Raw genomic sequence first — 24,692 nt, 5'->3', positions numbered from 1 at the left:
ACTCTAAACTTGGTTCTAAGCCTACCTATTATTTAGGGCAAAATCTGCGAACTGCTCTCCTAAAAGGGAAAAATAGCGTCTGTTTTGCTTCACTTTTTTCTTAACAGTTTTCAGTTTACATTCGTCAAGTGTTAGGCGTAGGAGGTGCAAATCATGCCGGATTCTTGTTCTCATATTTCCTCGTTCTCTAACTTCTATGCTCACCTCTATGCGACCTCAATCATTCATGTCATAGCAGTTCGTTATGTTTGCGGGAATTGCCTTGAAGCCCTCCAAGACTGCTACGGCATCCGCGCGTTCACCTTGCAGTGACCATGCTGGCCACGAAGCCGTAGTGAGTGGTGACGGCGCCCTTGGGAAGCCCCGTTGTGCCCGACGTGTAGCCGATGCAGAGCACGCAGTCGTGAGGGTCCTGAGTTAGAACCTCTCGGAAAGAAGCTTCGTCCAACTGCCGAAACGCAGCCACCGAAACGAAACCTCCCGCTGGACCTGTGGCGAAAAGACCCTGGGCACGGAAAGCGTCACTCAACTAAAAAGTACCGAACATGGTCCGCTATCAATGCTCACTTGATATGTTACTATCCTTTATGATAGTCTCACTTAAGAACGCGAACAAGACAGGAACAAAACAAGGAATTTTAACAGCATTTGATTTTACGGTTGGGCGACTGTGCATTAGCCCGAAACTGTTTAAGAAAACAGACAAAGCTCATTAACCATTTTAATTGATAAGTTTTCCTTAAAGGAGGTTTATGTACCAATTCGATATCCTGATAAACAAGAAATGTGAACTTTTTTATTGCGCTGTACACGTAACAGTGTACAAGGATTGCCACACACACGTTTGCTCCCCTGCTCTACAGAGCGAAAATATCTGTTGTCCATAGCAGCAATAAAAGTAATTTCCCTGGTTAGGAGTAGACAACTCTGTTGTCTTTCACATGAAGTTCTCAACGACTGCAGCCGTCCCAGAGGGTCAAAATGCGGTAGTGCTTTTTCTGTGATAAAGCAATAAATAATATTTACACCCATGGGCCCTGGATGCGTCTAATGCTTTCATTATATAAAATAAATCTCAGCGCCTATTCAGAATATCTTATCAAAAACTATCCTGCTTAGCGCGTTTGGAATTAAGTCATGTCAATCTTCATGAATGTATTTTCCTATTTCTCATAGTCGCGAGCTAATTTCAGAATAAACACACTTTTTAGACGTGATATGAAAATAGGTTAAGGTGGCCCCATGGCATTCAATCGTTAGCACGGGAGAAAAGTTTAGTTGGGTTAGTATAAATTATTAGAATTAGAATTACTATAAAAGTCTTTTAAAAGAGCTTATGTTGGTGTTTCAGAGTTGTTTACACTACGCAATGTATATACACTACCGATTAGATTGGCACTGCACAAAGAGTTTACACGCAAGTCATCTCATTCGGATAAAACAGCTTAAGGGTGTTAAATCAGAAGACTGCTACGACTGCATAGTGGGACCGTCACAATTCAGGGAGCGGTTCTAGATCCATCTAGGAAGGACATTGGCCGCATGTACTGTAGCATGGTTTGTCAGAAGTGAAAATAGACATCCGGTGCATCTAAATGACTACAGCGTGCAGAGAAACAGACTAGCACCATTTTTTAAGGCTTATGGCACTTCCCATAAGCTCACTTGATTTTCATCCATTACTTGACACCCTAAGTTAGCTGCAGCGTTGAACATTTGGGGCCCTTTACAGCCGGAGTCTCTTAGGGAAGGAAAGCAGGACGACAGGGAGTTATGGCCAGTACAATTTCGCTCTTTTTGGGTTCTTAAAGCCAGCTGTCTCACCAAGAACACTCGTTCGATGCTTTGCTGTTGTAAGGGGCAACACGCAGTCAACCCACTCATTTTTCGGCGGCCAATGTGTGAAGTTGCTCCCTGCCAGAATAAGGTAAAGGCTATGTAGCCCATTAAGGTGTTACAGCACTGCAGCAGTGTTTTCAAACGATGACGCTGGTGGATGGTTAGGAGGCTCAGGAAACTTACGCGCAGGTTAGTCTTTGAAAGTTTGAAAAAAAGAGCTAACGACATCGATATTAGAGTCTTGCTGAGATAACCGAGGATACATGCTGAGAATACATGATTATTTAAACAAAATTCTCGTCCATGTTTCTGAGCTAAAGACAACAGCTGGCTCGCTTTGCAACTGATGTCAGCTTTAGCTGTTCAAGCGTTATTGGCTGAATAATAATAATAATAATTGGTTTTTGGTGGAAAGGAAATGGGGCAGTATCTGTCTCATATATCGTTGGACACCTGAACCGCGCCGTGAGGGAAGGAATAAAGGAGGGAGCAAAAGACGAGAGGAACAAATAGGTCCGTAGTGGAGGGCTCCGGAATAATTTCGATCACCTGGGGATCTTTAACGTGCACTGACATCGCACAGCACACGGGCGCCTTAGCGCTTTCCTCCATAAAAACGCAGCCGGCGCGGTCGGGTTCGAGGAGCATATTATGTAACACAGACCGCAAGAATCACATAGAACATTTATTTTACCTTCAATGTTTGAGACGCCACTGCCTTAGAAACCTTCTCTGCGCAAGCTGGATCTGTCAGGACGTGTGTGCACTCGCTGTCTCTGAGCTGGTAGTGTACTTCACCTTGGCACAAACAAAAAACGCAATAATCACTGGCTTTTCTCACTGTATTATCAGCAACAAATGAAATGCGAACAAGAAAACTGAGCGACTAAACTCAAAATAAGTATACCTTATCCGCGGGAAGCTCAAATCTAGCTCGCACTTTTGTAGCGATAGCTACACTACGCCACCGCTTCGACCCTTCAGCGTGGCACCACTTGAGCTCCATGGCGGCGCCGTTGGTCACGTGGTTGGTCACGTGGGTTGATCCCGTGGTGCGGAGCAGCTCCTGCTGCCGGCGGCGCGGCGCGCAACAGCGGCAACAAAGCGCTGTCCGCATGCGCCGTGTCAAGTGGGATGAAGATGAAGAAGGAACCTCCAGCGAAACGCAGCGGCGAAAGAATTGCTTTTTAATACGACTGAGCGAGTTCCACTCAGCCAGTTGTAGCTATCGCGTTGCTCCAGTTTAACCAGAGCGAAACCACGGCCATTTTTTTTAATTGGAAGTCGTAATGAGTCTTCTTAAAAGTTTTATTCAGCCTGGGTTGCATTTCCTCTTCAGGAGCTAAAAAGGTGGGGCTGTTGTGTTGCCACCGTATTTTTCTTGTTTTCGTTTCATTCATTGCTGACAGTGCTTGACAAATGTGTGATGCTGCTATGCGCGAAATTACAAAAGACAACTGTGCACGATTAAGTTCTTCTGGCACATAGAACTCGCTGAAGTGTGCCCCTTGGTTGAATCGTCACGCATGACATATGGGTTCACTGAAGGCAGAGAGCCCACCTAGATACCCTCCACCTAAATAGGCGTGTCCACCCCCGCATCTATACTCCTGCCACCTAAGACACATCCAAACACTTACTTTCCCTAACCTCCACCATCTGCACCGCATTCACCGAATATTATACGCAGATACATGTCCTTGGTGTGGTGATATTCTCACATTAACGCACATAACACGGACACGCTCAGCTAAACCAAAATAATGCTGCACAACACGGTGCTGAAGCAGTGAGAGGTGACGCTCGCCAGCGGCACCCTGGAAGACCAGGAGGAGCTAGTCGCTATCGCCAATGCGACGGTGGAAGCCACTGGTGTCCTGGACTGGGACCCCACCAACAATCCACTCTGGTCTCCTTTTTACAAATAAATGTTTATTCTCTCTCTTCACGCATTGTTAAAGCTATTGGCTGCGCACATATGACCGTACAATCTATGAATCGAATTCAGTGCATTCTTATTTCAGAATGTGGGGCGCCGAAAATTCATTCTACTGATTTCTCACGCCAGGCAACGCCGACAGTTGTATGCCGAATAATGTTGTTGCCAAGTGCAAATGGTGCTACCTTTGTACTCAGATGGCGGCGCCCATAACAGCCTAGGGATTGTGTGCGCGAGAGGGAAAGGTTAGGTAGTTGGCTTGTGTTTACTATAAGCAGAAAATAAGAAATCATCGGCTTTGACCGCTCTTAAAACAATCAGATATACGTCGTTCCACTTTCAAAAAGCAGATGGGTTTGGGTGCATCGTTTAGCACGAGTCGGAAAACGAATTCGTAGCCAGCCTATTCGTGAGATTAGCTGCCGACAGAACATGCTCTCCGCGGACGGCATACGACGGTTTTGGTCGTGGGAGTTTGACATCCCTAAGCGATAAAGGCTATGAGGGACGCCGTAGTAAAAGGCTCCGAAAATGTCTACGACCTGGGGCTCGTTGTGTAATTTTTTTCTCTTTCTCTATTTCTGCCGCCAACTGCAAACTTTGTAGTGTTTTATCATGTCAGAGGGAGATTGTGCCCACTGCTTAATGCCCTTTGCTGCTGATTGTAGATATCTGATATGTTGTAGTTGTTCTGACCACTATAATTTGGGTCAGGACTGCTCTGGGGTTGCAGATACTACTTACTCTTCTATGGGAGCAAAACGTGATAAATGGCGGTGCAAGCAGTGCCGTGTTGGTACTTCTTGCCAGGCTGATTGCTCCAGCACATCTGAGCAATTGGTTGCTATCAATGAAAGACTTGATGTATTGCTGTCGATCAAAGAACCGGTAGACTATATTTTCCATGGATATTTCCGAAATTGGATGAACTTTTTCATTGAAACTTGAAGTCGAAGTTCTGAAATCTGTGGTGAATGAGGTTCAGTCATCTCTTGATGGCCTTTCTAAAAACTATGACTCGCTTCTGGCTCGTTCTCTGGCTCGAGATGAGACCATTGCTAAGCTGACCACTCAGGTGCAGTCCCTAGAAACATGTGTAACCTCTCAGGCCTCAACTTTCCTGAAACTACAATCCGATTTAAATGAATATGAACAATACAGCAGGATGTCCAACCCAGAGATGCATCGCCTGCCCACAAACCCGGGTGAGCACCTGATGGAAGTCCTGAAGGATTTGAGTGTTGAGCTTGCAATTGATTGCTTCTTAAAGGATCAGGTGGTGGCTGTGCATAGGCTTGCCCCTCGTAGGAACGGCCCTGCTCCCGTTCTAGTAAGATTTTCAGCCTTCAGCATTCGAGATAAGTGGCTGCTTGCTCGGTCAAAACTTCGATCCTTGGATCAAAGCAATGAACACTCCAAGTTGTTCTTCGCCGAGAACCTTTCAAAACGCAACAGATAACTTTTTTGGGCTTCACGTACTGCAGCCAAGGCAAAGGCCCATTATTTTTTGTGGGTTAAGAACGGTAACATTTACTTGCGTAAGAAGGAAGGGGATCCGTACATTCGTATTAGGCATTTATCAGACTTATCGGTGTTGACTTAGAATATCTTAATCGGCTCCTTTCTTCTCATGTCTTCTGGTTTGCTTTCATTTCGTGATTTTTCGGCTATTCGTGACGCATTCCTTACTACTACTGAAAGTTATTTTACTGTTCTTCATGTGAACATTCGAAGCCTTCGGAAGCACTGGGACGAATTCTGCTTTATAATCGGTGTATTAAGTGGTTCCATTGATGTTTTAGTTTTGACCGAGATTAACATTTCACATAACCATTCGCAGCAATTTTCAATTTTGGGATACTCTAGCTTTTTTTTCACTCGTGACTCTGGGCTAGGGGGCGGTATAGCGATTTTTGTCATGGACAGTTGGGTTCCTACAACTACTTCTATTTCTTTCACTACTGCGGAATCATTAGCTGTCTGTATTCACAAGGGACATTTTGACATAACTGTGATTGCTGTTTATCGTCCACTGAAGCAAAATATTGCCTATTTCATCGAAGAGCTGAGCAGAACTGACCTTCCACAGGGTCGTATTTCTATGATTGGCGACATCAGTATTAACCTTCTAAAAACTAAAAAACAATTGGTTGTGGATTACTTAAACACTCTTGCCGATGCCAGTATTGATGCCACAATCAACCTTCCCACCCGTGTTGAAATGTTTGGTAGTAAATTAGTATCGTCATGCCTTGACCACGTGAACGTTCGCCTTGAACACAATGAATCCTGTTCATTTATCATAGAACAAAAAATGTCGAACCATTTCTTTGTTGGCTGTCGTGTTTTTCCACAAGCTGGGTCAAGGGCTATGAAGCAAGATAAATTGGACACAATCAGAGTCATTGACAGACTTCGACTTGACTCCGTACTGGAAAAATACGACTGGGATCGGTTCCTAATTCGCACTTCTGAAAGCGCGCTTTACGATTCATTTGTTGAATCCTCAACGCTGTTGATGGAGTCGTGTAAAAAAACTATAATCATAAAGCAAAGAATGTCTGGTCTTCCGAGGATTAACAACGACGTTTTATCGGCTATTGCAGAAAGGTAACTGGCTTGTGCCCGTTGTAGGCGTTCGCCATAGAACACTCAATTGAGGGCACTGTACAGGGCAGTCCGCAACAGGGCTAATGAATTACTTCGATCAAAAAGACGTCAGTATTTCCAAGCAAGGTTTGTGGCGTCGAAAGGGAAGCCAGCTAAGTCCTGGGATGTTGTTAATCGCTTACGAGGCTGTGCACCTAAGAATGTGGCTGATTCTATTTCCCGTAACTTTGGGGGGCATTATCTCTGACACTTGCTCATGAGTTCAATGCCTTTTTTTCGGCTGCTGGCCCGGCTGTGCATTCAAAAGTTCCCAGTCTACCATCTCGCAGCATGCAATCTGTGCTGGAATCGTCATTTCTGGCACCTTGCACTGAAGACGATCTACGTTGCATTCTTTCTGGCTTCAGCAGGCGAAAGTCTCCAGGGTGGGACGGCATCTCAGTCGATACACTTTTCAGAAATTTTGAACGAATAAAGCATGTTCTGCTCGCGATTATTAACGGTATAATCGCCACCCAAATTGTACCTGAGGGCTTGAAGAAGGCGGTGGTTATCCCTATCTATAAGAATGGAGTGAAAAATAAATTTGAAAATTATCGTGGTATTTCGATCCTACCATCCATTGCGCTTGTTTAAGAAAAACACATTGCGACGGTGATGGTCAGTTTTCTTGAAGCTCATGGCGTGTACTGTGGCAATCAGTTCGGGTTTATTAAGGGTCGTGGTACGCTGAACGCGCTTGATGAACTATGTGATCTTCTAAACAGCTGCATTGAAGAAAATGAATTTGCCTGTGCTTTATTTTTCGATGTGTCCAAGGCGTTGGACACAGTTAATCATGTTGTGTTGGCAGATAAACTCCACAATTATGGGTTTAGGGGTCCCTTTCTATCTCTTCTTGTACACTGTCTATCCAATCGTTCACAACTCGTTGCAGTAGGTAAATTTAGAAGTGACCTGCTGCAGATTAAATCCGGCGTTCCTCAAGGATCTACACTTGCACCTATTTTGTTTAATTTATTTGTCAATGACTTGAGCTCTGTCTGTAAACTGTGCCGTGTTTTCCAATATGCTGATGATACTCTTAGTTGCTAGACATAATGACTTTAACACAGCATTATCTCTCATCCAACACGACAGCGAGCTGGTTATGGAATGGTTCAGCAATAACTTAATTAATGTTAACAATAAAAAACTCAATTAGTTTTTTTTTTCACAATTATTTAAACAGAATTCCTAATGATGTGTCTATTCGTTTGCACAGACCAAATTGTGCCCCATGCAAATGCCCTTTAATTATACCTGTGTCAACTGTCAAATACTTAGGTGTATTCTTTGATTCCGACATGCCTTGGAATACCCATATGTCTTTCGTCTGTTCTCAGCTTCGGAAAATTGCTTGTTTGATGCACTCTATTAAGACCCTTTGCCATATGTTTGTACGCAAGCAAATTGTATACGCCTTAGCCTACAGTGTGCTACGTTATGGTATTTGCTGCTTTTATTTCTGTTCCGCCTTGTGGCGAAAGAAGGTCAACAGCATTCTGAAATCGATCATTAAATCAGTTTTATATAGTAAGGCGCGAAATGAAGGTAGTAGCGTTCTTGAACTATTACACATGCCTGACTTCTCTCACCTTTTTTCTGAATCAGTAGTTTTTAAGCATATTTGGACAAGCGATTTTTGTACACCATATTTTCCGGACGAAGATCTTCGAACTCGTGATCGTTTTCTCATGCCTAGATTGCGAACCCGGTAGGGCCAGCGTCTGCGAAAACATTATGTTAGGTCTGTTCTCAACCGGTTACCTAAAGAAATGTTTCCTGTTAACTCCAAAAAAATAGTGAAAACTTGCCTTGACAAATTATGTTCTTAGCTCCAGCATTCTGTTTTGATACTATGATTTTACATTTTTCTTTGTTTTCTTTGTTTTCTCTCTGCTTGTGTGTATTTTTTGCGTCCGCACTTTCCGAATTCATTTTAGTTTTCTCACCCCCCACCCTTTTTTGTTTTTGTTTGTGTGCTCGGTGCATGAGTTTTGTGCCGTCTGCTGCCGGGCGCTGCCACTCAAGCCTTCTAAGGCTTTGGCAGGCCCGCATTTGTATTGGAATGAGAAAATAAAAAAATTATTATTAATATTATTATCTTTAACGCGACCTGGCATGACACACTAGACGGGCTTCTAGCATTTCGCCTCCATCAACATGCGACCGCCGCGGCAAAGATCGAACCCGTGTCTTTCGGGTCAGCAATCGAGCGCCGTAGCCACTGAGGCACCGCGTGGCGTTAGGCGGAGGACGTTACATGATGAGCGAAAGATTCACTGCCCGCACGTTGACAAGCTCTCGTTGCCTGGCTGTATGGATGTTTAGGGCAGCGTTCGACTACTTTCCTTCGTACGCACTCGCGGGTTCGAGAGACCCCTCGTCATCCGTCGTCATCTCTAACTCGGCGTAAAACCAACGGAGGGTTTAAAATCTTCACTATGCTTGTAAGCTGTCCCGTGAATTGCCATGACGAGCTGAAGTGCTACTGACATCGAGATAATGAATGCGTAGTGCGTCCATACTAGAAAACGAAAATAACTGATTACGTCAGTGGTGAGAACCATTTCTGCCATCAGTATTTTCTGCAGTGCCGTGGGCTTTGCCGTCCATCCTTGAACGCATCCCTACCAGCGCCCGCAAGAGCCGTCCGCTATCACTGCCAACTAAAATACTCCATTCGTCTAGGCCAAAATACCAGGAACAGGCACTGCGCATGTTGCTCTAGTTATGGCAGAGTGGTTTGAAGCGTCAGACCAGTTGGGTCATTCCGGACTGCTCCACATTTGGTTTAAATTACACTGAGATTATACGGCAAGCTCCTGCTGTGTATAAGGAGCAGAACTGTTGAGGAAATTTTGGTGTTGTATAAGGTGCCAGTCTCTACATTGGGTTCAGCCTCAAAATTGAACCTGTTTGAAGCGAATGTCCTAGCGGGAATGTCCGGGAACAGAACATTATATATATTATGCAAAAGAAGAGGACAAATTACGTTGAAATAGAAAAGTGAATTCAACAATGGTTGCTGTGATGCCGATGTAAGGTACCGACGTTTCAAGAATTACCTCTTGTCTTCACCGGTCATTTTGCGCAGTGCTCAACAGAGGGCCTTTGTTGTTATCCATGCGAAGATTTACTTTGAATTCACTCTTCAACTGGTTGGCCGCACAAGCATGGTAGATCATTCTGTTAGAAGTGCAGAAGAGGGGATGCAGTGAAAAACCAATTTTGAAGCTTGTTTTTTCGTGTCAACAGGGTCAATCGCACTTCTTGACTGGAGGATTGTGCTTGATGCATTTCTGCTCTGGAGCACTTTTTAACTCTCCATCGTTCACTGAGGAGCAATTTGGACACTCAGCAGAAATATCTAATCGAATATGAGCTAGGCCGTACTTCCCGTAGAAAGCATGTCTGGTCGATAACGCATGACCAACCTTTACGAACAAAAATTGTCAATATTGAAGAATTCTGAGACGCTCTTATGGAAATAATGAAGGTTATGGTTCATTATTCTGAAGGGTAACAAAATCTTTTTTTTACGTGTTTCCATCGACCGAATCGTAGAGTTAAGACTACCTTAAAAATACGAATGGTAACGCTTTTGAGGATAGCAAAAACGCTAATAACAAAAAAAAATCAAGACTGCCATTGGGTGGTTGGCGATATGCTGATTGTTATACTGAAATGTTACATTATATGAAAAAAATGCGTCCGTAAACTGATTTCCCCGCAAAAATGTTTTTGTCCTTTTTTGTTGTGTATGAAAGTCGCGAAACAGCGTTCATGCTCTAACCACGCGCTCTACACGCGCAGCACAAAATGTTTTGATTTGCTAAATGGTCGGTGTATCTTGCTAATGATGACGAATATGCCGGCTCAAACCTCATTTTCACAATGGCTACGCTCCCTTGAACGGATAGCGTTTCGTGAGCACACTGATCAACTAGCATCATTCACTTGACAGTGCAGTGAAGGTTGTTGAAATTATGTACCGCTGGCAGCGACAGTCTAACTTGAATTACCTGCGGCCTTCAGAATAACATCGAAAAAAGAAATAAGGCCAACGATACGACTATGATGCTCTTGCTTGAGAAGCTACTTCTTATTTATCGAATGTTTTTGTACCTGACCTGCACTGACACGAGACCGGTGATGCCGGCATTTTAATCCACGACCTCATGTTCTGCAGCAGTACGTCATGACAAAGTATTGGCAGGGTAGGCACACGATGAGTTTTACTAAGTATTGGTAGTTCTTTAGCATTCCTGCAAGTCACAGCTCTCAAGTATTATTTTACAACGTAGCTCACGCAGCAGTTCGGAATTGGCCGCAAAACACATTAAATGCCTATTACACTGTGGAATAGGATTTTATGCGCGTCAGTCAACGCTATGCAGCTGGCAATGGCTCGTAGGAGCGCCTGGTAATGGTCCATGCGGTAGCTAGCGGTGTATGGAGGTCTTTCATCATCATTTATTATACCCTTAAAGGCCTCTGTTGAGGCATTACATAAGGGGGGGGGGACAAAGCAAATGCAACTAAGAATAATACGTTAATACAACAAAACATAATGCAATACAATAAAATGAAAAACGATACATCACAATACAACGTTGGTCAATAATGAAGGGCACAAGGCTGAATTAGGCGGTAACAACTACAACAACAACAAGAAAAATAATAAGTTAACTGGGTGAAGTTTGAGAAGTGTCTTTTATTCAGTACAGTGATTAATTAATGCCTGTCGAAATTTAGTAGCGTCGCGCTCGTTAACAATGTAGTCGGGTAGCAGGTTCCAATTTTCTATTGCAGTTGGAAGAAAAGATTTATTAAATGCCAAGGTCGATCCATGTATACGTTGAATGCTGAGGAGGTTAAACAGGCGGCGCGATGTTCTGATGGGAGCTAGTAATAATGTGTCACGAAGATCAGGAAAATTGTAATATAACTTATGAAAGAGGCAGAGTCGTGCGATTTTCCGTCGGAGCTCTAGTGGCGGGATGTTAAGTGAAGATTTAATACTGGTGATACTGCTGTGTCTATGACGTTACCACCACTATATTACATGACCCACATGACCCAAAACTTCAATGACGTTACCACCACTATATTACATGACCCACGCTGTGACGTCATCAGGACGACGCTATTGACGCAGTGCTGTCGATGCAGGTATCACCCTGAAACGAGTAAGCAGCACTCGGTGAAAAAATACCATGGTGCGGGCGCCTCATTCGATTGGTCAACAGCAGTGCATCGCAGCGTATATTGAAATGCGCACTGCGCGCAGTCCACTCCTTGACGGCGGCAGGGGGATGTAGCAGCCGCTAGGCACACCGATCGAGCCGAGGCAGCTGCAGTGGAGGTGCAGGCGGATCTCGTTATGAAGAAAACTGAACATTGCTCAATATTCAAAATTTCTGCACAAGCTCCTTCTTCACTAGGAAGTTTCTTATGAAAACACATTTTCGCATATCGAAAGGCTGCACCGCAACAACCAATATACCCGCGCATCCCTCTTCGGGGCGTGGGTAGTTTTCTGCTATTAACTGTAAAAATGTACCAAATTGATTTTCTTTGAAAGGTTTAACTGCTCACAGGGAGCGTGCGACCAACTTTAAAAACATGATTTTGATAGGATCACAAAGCTACTAACACCTTTCCCATCATTTGGTTTGTATAAGTATCTTTCTTTATTATAGTTTCCTCACAATTAAAAAGATATGTCGACGAAAGCTGGACTGGTGGATCGTCGTGTTTGCGAGCTGAATGACTACAATAGCCGCTATCGAGGCTGCGGCGTCCACCAAGGCAATACAGTGTCATGAGTGTATCTGTTCATAGTGGCATTCAGCCCATTTCGAAAAAGGTGTTTTGAATATATGTCGTGTGTGGAGACAAGAGGACGCCCGAAGCAGTGATCAAGCGTTCTAGACTTGCTCTTTGTCCTCTGCTTGAAGCGCAGACGCAAAAGCCAAGCGACAATTCCTCGAACCTAATTTATTCGCATCACAAATCATATTCTAAAACGACATTGTAAAATTATATTACAGCTGCGCTAAATAATGTTATAACTAAGAAAGAACATTGATAGGGGATTTATTATCACTCTTTGCTGCCGCTGCACGGAACGGACACCTCTTTTTTATAACACGGCCAACGCGGTTATTGCGATGACCAAAGAAACATTAAGAAGGGACAGTGAAGCATGCTTCAAGTGCGACATTTGGAGAAGGTTTTGGCTCAAGGTTCATAATATGCATCGGCGCCGAGCTCAAGGAAGCTTGAACAAAATATTTGTTATCAATTCCTTCCAAGAGACAAACATTAGAAAAAGTCCACAAATCGACATTCCGTAATCTCGAACTGCTGAACGGCACTCGCGATATAATTCATTGTGTTCCAGCGAAAGATTCTTTCTCGAAACGGCACTTTCCTCTCCTTCCACGATTGAGCGTCCTGTAACTACCTGGAGACACTCAGGTCCATCACGTTAGTTCAACGCTGGCAGCCCTATAAAAAGAATGCCACGTTCACTAAGATAAAGCAATTTCGAAGGACACTCAATATCATCTGTAGGTGTATGACGCAACTGCGTGAATGGGTTTTTTCGGTGACCTGGGCTCCTCTTTCTATATCACTTCACAGACAGGAACACTATTCTTAAAGTTATTTTATTTTAATTTTTCCTTTCGAAATTTGTGTTATTTTTATTTCACAATTGTTTATTCACCACAACACAAAAAAGGCCTTTTAAATGAAACTCAATCGGCTGTGCCAATCGGCTGTAATGGTATCAAGTCTGACGCGAGACGCTAGGTCCTCACGCTGATTCTTATCTTGCCCAAAATTGCTTTTTCGCGCAAATATTTTACATTTTTACACGCAATAATGTCATTTGAATCATGTTGCGAACGTATAGTCAAAATTTGTTTGACGTTTTAATCGACTTCAATTATGTGTGACGTTACGACCCTGTATATCATCGAGAATTGAGAATTTTGTTCTCACTCTCCAGAGGTTGCGGCCTGAAAGATTTTCGTTCTCACAACCCCGCGGTTGCCACCGAAAGTGTGCTCTAACGCTATAGCATTAAAAAGACACCGCTCCCTTAGGCTTTCCGTGAAATTCACTTACGTTCAGTAAGTGATGCGTTGACCAGCACGACGCTTGCCCCTGCGAAGACACACGCCCACATGGCAGCAAAGTTCTCCATGCTGTTGTCGAGATGGACGCACACCCTGTGTCCAGGTTCCAAGCCGTGTTTTTGGAATCCCGCGGCGTAGCGTTGCATGAGCACGAATAGCTCTCTGCGCGTCACGAGGACGGTCCCATCCGCCTGCACTTGATTGCGTACACTCGTATTCGAGCTAACACCTTTCGATTTAAAAAACAAACAAACAAACTAGAGAATCAAACAACGAGTCTTATGCTGTAGTGGCGCTTTCGGATTGATTGTCTTGACTGTTTTTCATCTCTTCGCATCGTTTTTAGCGCGGAGACAGAAAGAGTTGTTGGGCCTAACTTCCCAGCCTATAACGGGAAGATGTTTGATGTTACAACGAATTTGGCAACAATCTATGAAAATAGTCGCCTAAATCCTCACTCGTTCTCGCTGCACCTGTAACCTTAGAAAACAATAACGTCGCAGCGGAGGCAAGCTTCCGCGCACTCATCGTGGCTTCAGATGCTCGGAAGATTATGGTGGGGAATGGTTAAGGACGCTGACAGGAGCTCCTTTAATTTGCATCGGGCGTGTAACGTCACCTTACAGTGAAAGTAACATGAATATAGGTATACGACAAATCTGTACATTCATGTTTGCAATGACCGCTGGAGATGTCCTGGTGTGCTGGGATGGTGCGATGACAGCGAATAATATTTAAGCGGTTGTTAGGCACTGAAAGCGCTTGACACAATTATCCCAGGCCGAGAGCAGCGTTGTGCTGTTTGTGCGGAAAACCAGCCTCTCAGACACACAATGATGTGCATTTCAAAGGTCAGCATCATTATTTCAAAGGTCAGCAACATTAACCTCGCTGTTGATATAGAGGCATAAAAAGTTTCGGATGCTTTCTAAGGCCTACATCGGGTTGGGTTCCTATTGTGGAAGTGATATTTGAAACGACTTGATAAAAGTGGACGTGTGATAAAATTCTAAAAAGAGAAAAAAGTTGGCCTCCGAACAGTAATGAGTGAACTTCGAAGTAAATAGTTCCGTCATTATTGATACTGCTTACTCTAGACGAGTCATTAATTATACCCTATGGAAAAATCTGCTACTCGAAAGTGTGTAATGTTCTTCCGTGCCAAGTGGACAGTCTTCGTAAAAAGTGCATTCACAAACCAAGCTGCGAACTTTTGATAATTTTTTGTTTTACAACTAATGACGTTATACAGCAGTGTTTATTTTCTCTGGCATATTCTAGCGCAGCAGGGGCTCCAATAGGGCCTCCGCCTGGCATGCGGCCGGTGTGGGGTTCCGTTCCCAGTGCAGTCGAGCACCCACCGGGGACACAATGAGCAAAAGCTTTCCCTTGTCCTGGTGCTCTCTTATCTGGGGTGAAATGCATGGAAAATGGATCTTTCACCCTGGCTTGAGTAGACGAAAAAATGTTGTGCGCCACAGCGGTTTTTGGTCGCAGTTGCCCTTGTGCCGTGAAAATTTTTCATTATTATCATTTCCTTAAATTTTATTTATGAGTTACCTGCATTGCCCCGCAGGGCATTCAATAAACTGGAGAAAAATCAGGTTCGTCTGTAGAAAATAAACAGTTACGATCACTAGTCTTCCATAAAAACACTGCTTTATTAAATTATAACATTTTCGGGAAGACTCTAAGGAGATAGACGAAAATGAAGAGGCCTTCAACTGAAAGGAAAAAAATATATGCTTGATTAGTCGAAATGCAAGCCCGCCAACCTTAACAAGTTGCTATTTTGAATATCGCTGAATGCCTCTCTGAAATTAAGTGGGAGTAAAAGCGATCGGCCGCTTGACCATGTACCCAAGTAAAGCAGTACAGATAGGTAACGGAAAAAGTGATTAATTAGAATAGGTAAGACATACGTGCAGTTTTATTTTCAAGATGAGCTAAACTCAGAGATCGAAACTAAGTAGAATTTTTCCCATATGAAAAGTTGGTGCATAGATCTTACGTTTGCAAAAGCTGTGAGAACGAAAGGTGCCTAGTATTTCAGAGAAAACGAGGGAGATAACCCTATGTCAAGTCGAGAATGAGCCAGATTCTGCTGATTTAAAAACCTAACGGAGCCAAATCGACTCGTGCGCGTGTTCTTTGTCAGCTTCATCCTCACAGGTCGAACCGTTTTGAGGTAGGATTCATTCATTGCTTTCCCGGAACAACTTTTCACCGCCTGGAAGGATGTGAAGATATTGGCTGCAGATCTTAACCAAGAATCTTAACATAATCATGGTATCAATAATACTCTCGAGCATGATGTAAAAATGCGTCTCTACTAGGGTGAACGGTAAAACGATAAGTTGGGTTATCTGGCAATGCCTTTCATAGTTCACGTCTACCAATTAGCGACTACGCATAAATTTAGAATTCTGGAGTGACGTAACATATATTCCTAATCCCATACATTCCAGCTAATCTACGTTTCCGCTGCCTATGTGTGGGCGCTAGGAAGGATGGCTGTCAAGTCAGTGATTGCGACAGAAGCCTAGGTTTCTGACTTGTTTGCTTCTGTTGACGCACAACAGTGCCCTGATTGAACCTAATGAATGTTACAATTGTTTTTCTCCTGCAATCACTCTGTAGTCATTTTAAGCAATAGTTGGCAAACAGAGCTTGAAAACAACTGTGAAAAGAGGTTTCTTGGACAAAATAGGTGATATAAAAGAGTGAAATCCAAGGCTTACATGCTGATGCCAACTGAATAACTCGAATAATTTTATTAGTGCCTGGTGTACACATGTTTGAACTTACATGTAAAGCATGTCGATAAACAGCTTGGAACGTGGTACGGTTTGTGCGTATAAACAACTTTCGCGTTTTTATCGATTTCCGTGTGGGTGGTTTTGGTTGATTAAACAAAAAAAACCTTTGATATGCTACCTAAGTGCGCCGTTTAAACCGATGCTATTTTATTTACAATTTGAGTGCTATACTCGAGAGCCCACATTGAGCGACACCAAAAGAGATAGCGATTTTCCGTCATATGATTATATCACGACGTATGCAGATACGGTCCTTCGTTTTTCTAGATTCAGTTAAATTTGTTGCTTAATGTTATCAGCTCTTTTAACTAGTGATTTCCTTGTCTCACTCCTTGAAAGGCTACACTTATCACAATAAACCTAAGCTTTAGTTGCGGAAAGAGCTTCAGATGGGAAAAAAATATTAAATTCTGCATAAATGCTTTTTTTATTTTAACAGCCGCAATTCCGTGAGCGTAGATCTGTGCGGAATGCATGAGTTCTTGAAGTTTCAACCATTCATGTAGTTTTTATGAAATAGGCAGTTCAAAATGCACAAGAAAACCATTGACGAGTTTTTTTTCAGAATAGAGCATAATGTTTGTCCCAAGGCGGTACGCTATTAATAACCTGATAGTTTATTTTTCCTCTATATTTGTTTTAAGAATTTTCTCGCAGTCTGCAACTGACGCAACGTGCCACGAAGAAAATGTCCCTTGTAAATGTCGTTAAACTTCTCCTGACAACTACTGCAAGCGGAATCTGCATTTCATTCACTTGACTTCTGATCGGTGTGCCAACCAGATTTTAACAATTATTCTGGTATTCGAAATTTCCCGGCGATGAAACCGTTGCCTTGGTTTTCACAGAATGCATTGAACAGTTCAGTATATTTGGAAGCTTCGGAGGCCATGGAGCTTTGAACATTTTTAAAACTAGTTTTGAATTCTCGCGTGGTGACGATTCTTGTCAAACTAAATGCTTCAAGAGAAAACATGAAATAGTACGATAAATATATCTTAGGATGAAGCACACAATCCGCATACCTTTAAATGCGCATAAGAGATGATCCATTTCAATGTATAAGCGACCCTTTCTCCCTTTCTACCATGAGAGCAATAGAATGAAAAAAATACAAGGAAAAAAGGAAGTAGGAAATGACGTGTTCTACGTCTGTAATTAAGGTAATCCCTCACCTACACATACTCTCTGCGCATTCATGAGAACTCATACAGTAACATCTCACACACGTAACCTAGGGTGCACAAGCAACTGCCACTCTTGAGATTGAATGCAGTCACCGGAGGTAGCATGTTTTAAATTCATTTATTATCTTTTTACTGATTACCTTCTAAAAAGGAATTTTAGGACATGCTACCTCCAGTGATTGCTTTCAATCTCAAGAGTGGAATTTTCTTCTGTACCCTAGGCTACGTGCGTGAGATATTACTCTATTGTTTCTCCTTAATGCGCGGAGAATATGCGTAGGTGAGGCATTATCTTAATTGCAGACATAGAGAACGTCTTCATTTCCTGCTTCCTTTTTGAATTGTATTTTTTTCATTCTAATGCTCTCATCGTACAATGCGAAAAAGAGTCGCCTTTACATAGAAATGCATCATCACTGGAGGTAGCTTTTTTAAAAGTCATTTATTGTTTTTTTAACGCTTACCTTCTAAAAGAAATTTTAAGGACGTATTGCACTCCTCCGTAGACTTCTTAGGCGTGCTACCACATGAATGTTCCCCATAGAAGCCGGTGCTCTGTCCAGCATGCATCTCAAATCTCTGAGAATTTGGTAGTAAAACATTGATGCATAGCGCGGATCATTGCAATGAAAATTTTTATTGCTTCTCAGTGCAGTTTTGTTTTGGCATAGACTTTGGGGCTCGGTGTTAAAACTTCCACACCAAGCACTATGTCCAAGTAAATGTACGTGCCCTTCGCCCGACGCGATGGGCTGTTGGGAAGGATTCTGTGGAGTCCAGAACAGTTTTCAACCAAGCACGCGAACTATATATGTGCTCGATTAAGGGCAGCGAGTGTGTTTAAGAGTCTGCCGCCAATTTAAAAGCTGTTAATTTGTAAAAAAAGTCTCCAAAAGAACTGCGTTTCACAAGTGGATAAATTGCGGCGTCTGTATAAGCGCGGCGCACTTCACAGGCAGCTGGAAGACAACAGAAGCCTGCTGCTATTGGTTTATCATCGTACAACACACAGTGCTCTGGAGCTGTGCACCTATTTCTGCAATATTCGGTTGACTAAAAACAATGCGATGGCGACAGCCGACAGGATGGTTGGTAGCATCACTTCAATACTTCTCGTGGATGTTACTAAAATGCCTACGCACAAGAAGCACTGCAATTTTTAGACAACTTTAACGAGTGCAAATCGCTACAGCCGCCGTCAGACCTGGTTTCTTTCACGGACACTGCTTAATTTTCAACCGGATGCCCTATGGTCTATTATTTTTCACGCCTGTCGACCTGGCAGCGTGCCGTGACTGCCATGTGACTGCGAAGAATAACTACAGAATACTGTGTACAAAATGGCATAGAAAGCACGCCGTCTAAAAAAGAAAGAAAACTCGTAACAATGCGAAAAATTGGAACTATCCTTGGGTCAATACTTTTTCGAGTTCCACACGCTCATTGCAATCTCAATTTGAACGTTGAGCTTACGACACAGCGCGATGCGTGGGGAAGAATAATGATTGCGAGATCTTTCCTTGCTGTAGTTTACATGAAATCAAGTTTCTGCGTATGATACAAAGTTACAAAAGGCCTCCCTACCAGTGCCGGCTTTACCGGATCTTGGAGCAGCGCCTCCTTGGCAGCGTCGTAGACGGAGCAGGAAGGTATCTGCACCGTCGGAAACGGCGAGTACACTGTGCGGTCTTCGATCCTGGCTCTCATTTCAAGAGATGAGCGTCACCTGTGGTGTGCAGAAGATTTAGTTCAAGGAACACTGCTTATTCCTTTATCTCCCTCTCGGAAGTGGTGAAACGGGTGAAAATTATCTAGTACGCTCCTCAGTATTCGACTCGGTTGAATATCCGCCTATTCGGTTCGATAAAGGCATAGAATAGTTAACATTCGCGCGTTGCGGCAACATAAAAAGAATGAAAAATAATAAGCCCCTTCCTGCTCCACTAACGTACAACAGGCTTAATCCAATCTGAAGGTATATGAAAAGGCCCGAAGGCAATGATATAATTTTGCCACGCGTAGGTGGGGAAAAAGAGAAAAAAAATTAAGGGGGTGGTGGTGGCAAAAAACTACATAGCGACCCAGAGCCGGGGGAGCAGGCCTGGAGAGACTCCCATGATCTCCCCTGGAACTTAGCGGAGAGGATGGGTGAAATGGGTTATGGGTATTGGGACGGGAATGGGGACAGCGAGTTTTTTCTCTAATCCTTCATATATGTCGACCCCGTTACAGGCCTGACTGGCCAAGACAGGAAGGGCGTCAAGACTGCCCAATTGCGCGGCCCCGCTCCTGGGATGCCCGATCACCCACAAACACAACTGGCTCTGACCGCCGGAGACAGGAAAATCTAGCCCAGGGTCACCTACCTAGGGCCCCTCCATGACTTTCAGTACTTGTTTCCAACCTGCCAGCTACTTGCTGTGGAGTGCTTTTCGCGATTTTTCAGACACCGGTAGTATGTGTGGTGTGATCCGGCCAATAGAAGCTTAGGTCTTCAGTCTATCGGCCCTCCGGCCCTCGGTATTATGACCTAACACCTCTGGAGGAAACCACCTGTGCTTCCAACCAACCAACCATGCACTTATTTTCACCCCTAGCTTGCTCCGCGCCTACTGAGGAGGGAGTGTTCATGGCTGGGCTGACCAGGCTACAAACCAAGAACGTGGCTTAGGGTTAGATAACCCGAACCTACTCCACCGGCACTCCACAATGTCAATGGTTTTTGCACTGGTCATACTACACCCCCGTACCTCGGCGTCCCGCAATGGCTACTACAGCCCTGCGGTCAGCCGTGAGGCCCCTTCCTCGAGGGTATCGCTTCCGAGGGACCTTTCTGCTGTAAACGCCCGCGCAAACCGGCGCGTCGGTAGCCAGACATGACACCTTCGCGTGCGGAGGCGATTAGCATGTATTGGAAAACCTTTTGAACTTTGAGACATGCCTTCTGTGTCGGATTTCGTGGGTCAAGCCTGGGTGTCTTCCCAGGCCTGCTTCCGCTCAGGCATCGGGCCACACGAGCGAAAAAGGCCCTCACAGTCGCCTGGGAGTCGCTGCCAATCCCATGGTGTTTCGCATCTCTAGAGGATGGGGCCCGGCGGACCTATCCCCTAAGAAGGAGAGCCTTAGTTTCCCTGTGTAACCGCTTGAAAGGTATTTTATTACAATGACATAAGGATTTTGCTCCCTGGGTTTCAGGGCCTGATCAGTCTCTGCTTTGGCGAAGTTCCATTCGGTCTGAAGATCAGAAAAAAAGACAGTCCTTGCAAATTCTTTGCAGACTGGAAAACCATTATTGATCGGCATGATATGATCGTGTAGCCCCCACATCAAGTGAGCGCTCTTCCTAGAGGCTCTCACTTGGGTTGCACCCTAGCTCGCCTTGTGCGAGTTCGTTTTTGGTAGGTTAGTTGTAGGTAATGTTCTGCGATCCCCTTGAGGTGCCTAACTAGCGCCATAAAAGCATGTGATGCGAAGGCTGCATTTATTGTACTTGATCTCTGCACGCGGTACAATACGTGTATGACAAGGAATTCTGCTTCTCTTAACTGGCCTTCTGTCTTTCTTCTTTACTGTGCATACAGTGTCCAAGAGAATACTGAAAAATGTTTGGTCCCACAGCCAGAGTCTACCGTTCGGTCGATTACAGAAATTATTACAAGGGCGAGCGGACACAATACAGCAGTGGTTCACAAAAGGATTCTAGATGACTGGTACAAAACCGTAACGGTTCACACAGGTTTTAAAGCAGTCAAGCAAGAAAGTCACAAATTATAGGGCGAAATTTTAATTTTCAAATCGTTAGGAATTTCACTCCAAATTTGGACACCATTAATACGATTAGTCTTCGACCATGCTTTACAGCACTGTGCGAGGTTAAAATTGCGATGGGATGCAGCTCTTGTGATTTGTGAGGGAAGTCTGATAAGATCCAAAGTAAGTGGGTCATCAGAGGATACCATACTGTCTACTATTGCTCCAGTTTTTAGTAAAAGCACAGAGTACACAGGCTGCAATATCAGCGATCTGAATAAACGCTTTGTTGAGTCAGTGCATTTGGAAAACGTAATAGTAATCCTAAGTTCTCGTTTTTGCAACAACAACCAACCAGTTAAACTTGCTTTTAACTTGCTCCTACAGTTTTGACATTTTCAGAAGCGCTAAAACACCGAGGACGCAGAGGGAACAGACAGGGACGAGCGCTACTTCCAACTGTTTATTTCGTAAAACCGCAAGTGCTTTAAACAGTTCTCGAACGCTTTTATGACACGGCAGCAAACTACACGTGCGAGAATACACAGTATAGCTACCGAGACTAAAAGAACCAAGGAGATAAGTGCACGATTACGTTGATACCCTGAGGAAGGCAAGTTCTTTTTTTGACAATGAAATGGACGGTGAGCTTACACAAGTGCTACCCAGTGATGCTATGTTCTGTGCTTCTATAATCTCTCGGGTTAGTTGATCACGACTACGTCCGATGATGTGGCACTGATTTAACAATGGAGCACAATTGCGGCACTTACTGCAGTGAATGGCTAGGTTGCTTCCGAAGGAATTTTTAACATTGTTGTTGTGCTGGCGTAGCCGGTCATTGAGACAACAACACAACAACAACCAGCACAACAACAATGTTAAAAATTCCTTCGGAAGCAACCTAGCCATTCACTGCAGTAAGTGCCGCAATTGTGCTCCATTGTTAAATCAGTGCCACATCATCGGACGTAGTCGTGATCAACTAACCCGAGAGATTATAGAAGCACAGAACATAGCATCACTGGGTAGCACTTGTGTAAGCTCACCGTCCATTTCATTGTCAAAAAAAGAACTTGCCTTCCTCAGGGTATCAACGTAATCGTGCACTTATCTCCTTGGTTCTTTTAGTCTCGGTAGCTATACTGTGTATTCTCGCACGTGTAGTTTGCTGCCGTGTCATAAAAGCGTTCGAGAACTGTTTAAAGCACTTGCGGTTTTACGAAATAAACAGTTGGAAGTAGCGCTCGTCCCTGTCTGTTCCCTCTGCGTCCTCGGTGTTTTAGCGCTTCTGAAAATGTCAAATCTGCACCAACTAGCCCGATCCGCTACCCTTCTGAGCTCCTACAGTATATCACTGCACATACATGTAAAAAAAATATGGTTGATTTGCGTACTCGGGCAAAATATAAACCAGGTGCGCGAGCACTTCGATTATAGTGTTCGGATCCTTCAGTACTTTACATTCATAGATTCCTGGATACCTCATGCACGCCTTGCGCAGCGGTGCAGCTGGTAATAGTTGCGCCAATTTTCCGCGATGGCAGGTGCTGCCATCGGTGTGTCTTGCGAGATCTGTATTGCTTTTCCTGCGCAACCTGTCACGACTAATCATTAACAGCTTGTTTCAGAGCCTATGAAGTTTGGTTCTGGTACATCCAACCTGCTAGACTTAATTCTTACCACAGCACCTGACCTTCTACATCGTGTAACCTACATGTCTGGTTTGAGTGGTCATTGTCTTATTGGCTTCGAAATAACGGCGCTTACTACTAAAAAAGTTGGTAGCATCAAGACAATTGGGACCATTCGAGGGGTGACTAAACATCAATTAACAGCGAACCAGCACTCTTTCTGGATAACTGCCTTCCTACCTTAATCGAGAGAACCGTTGACCAAAACGGCTTTATTTAATAACACAGTCTCGGCGTTAGTCGATAAGTACGTCGCAGTGCCCCGAAGTATAAAAAAATCCCGATCCCCATGGTTCACCGTCGCCATGAAACGACTTTTGAATAATAAGAAGCTCTTCTTTCTCCTTACAAAACGTGCAAACTCTGCAGAACATTGGTCAGCTGGTGGTGATGTTCTCCGCACTTACCGACTAGCTATCAAAGGAACCATGCGCGTGTTCCTAAATAACACACTTCCATCACTCCTTTCTATTAATCCATTTAAGTTTTGGAATGTCATCAGGCCCAATGAACGAACAGTCATTCAACTTTCTGACAGTGCTGGGAATAGAATGACAAATGAAGAATGTTGTATTGCCTTAAACCTTGCCTTTGCAAAATCGTTTTCCGATTGTTCCTTAGATGTCGCTCCAGAAGTGATCGAGTACGACTTCTTTCCGATGAACCCCACTGTCATCGATTTTGTTGGCATCGTGACGTTAATCCAGAGCCTCAGGTTATCATAGAGTTACGGTGTCGACAACGTTAATTCGAAGTTTTTGAAGAACACTTCTATATATTCCACCATATATTTAGCGCACCTGTTCACCCAATCTGTCAAACACGCCACAATGCCAGCTGACTGGAAGGTAGCGAGGGTGTTTCTACTCTTCAAGAAATGCAATCCGAATTCTCCATTTAATTACAGACATATTTTATTAACAAGCATTCCTTGTAAACTTCTAGAGCGCATTATATATTCTAACCTCGCCTGTGTTTGGAAAGCATCTATTTCTTGAATTTTTTTGTGACTCAACTCTTATCTTTAACTAATATCTTAGCGTCGTCTTTAGATAGGTGTTTACTAACCGACTGCATCTTTCTTGACTTTGCTAAGACTTTCGATAAGGTATCGCATCACTTACTCCTTTTTAAAATGAGTTCTCTAAATATTGACCCTAACCTTCTTGAGTGGATTGAACGTTTTTTGACTAACCTCACCCAGTTTGTATCAGCGAACGACTCTCTATCATCCCCATGTGCCGTAACATCTGGTGTTCCCCAAGGTTCTGTTCTGGGTCTTTTACTCTTTTTGGTATATATTAATGGCCTTGCGATTGGCATTATCTTTTCCCTTAAGCTTTTCGCTGATGACTGTGTTCTTTAACATGCAATACATAACGTTCACGACAGTTCTCTTCTTCAGTTCGATCTTGGTAACGTCTTAATTTGGTGTCAGCGATGGTCTACAGTTCTCAATATATCAAAATGCAAAATTATGTCCATCTCCCGCCAATTTAACCCTTCTAAAACGTTCAATTACAGGATTAGCGGTGTTTCACTAGAGCGGTGTTTCATCTTGTAAATACCTTGGTGTTCACATCGATAACAACTTATCCTGGCGCATGCACATAGAATATGTTATCAACAATGCAAGCCGTGCTTTTCATTACATACGCAAA

The 24,692-nt window shown here is 43.6% G+C and overlaps 1 protein-coding gene across 1 annotated transcript; it reads right to left on the bottom strand.

The window, feature by feature from the left end:
- Positions 1-298: 298 nt before the first annotated feature.
- On the bottom strand, positions 299-19,294 carry LOC144097954 (uncharacterized). Its single transcript, XM_077630546.1, has 4 exons — positions 19,172-19,294; positions 13,571-13,772; positions 2,534-2,637; positions 299-505 (listed from the first exon to the last, which is right to left on the bottom strand). The coding sequence occupies exons 1-4, from the start codon at positions 19,292-19,294 to the stop codon at positions 299-301; spliced, it is 636 nt and encodes a 211-aa protein (XP_077486672.1).
- Positions 19,295-24,692: the final 5,398 nt, after the last annotated feature.

The sequence above is a fragment of the Amblyomma americanum genome, chromosome 7, assembly GCF_052857255.1.
Source record: "Amblyomma americanum isolate KBUSLIRL-KWMA chromosome 7, ASM5285725v1, whole genome shotgun sequence".
In the NCBI taxonomy this organism is placed as follows: Eukaryota; Metazoa; Arthropoda; class Arachnida; order Ixodida; family Ixodidae; genus Amblyomma; species Amblyomma americanum.
The sequence above is the reverse complement of the archived record's forward strand: the minus strand, read 5'-3'. Positions and strand labels throughout refer to the sequence as shown.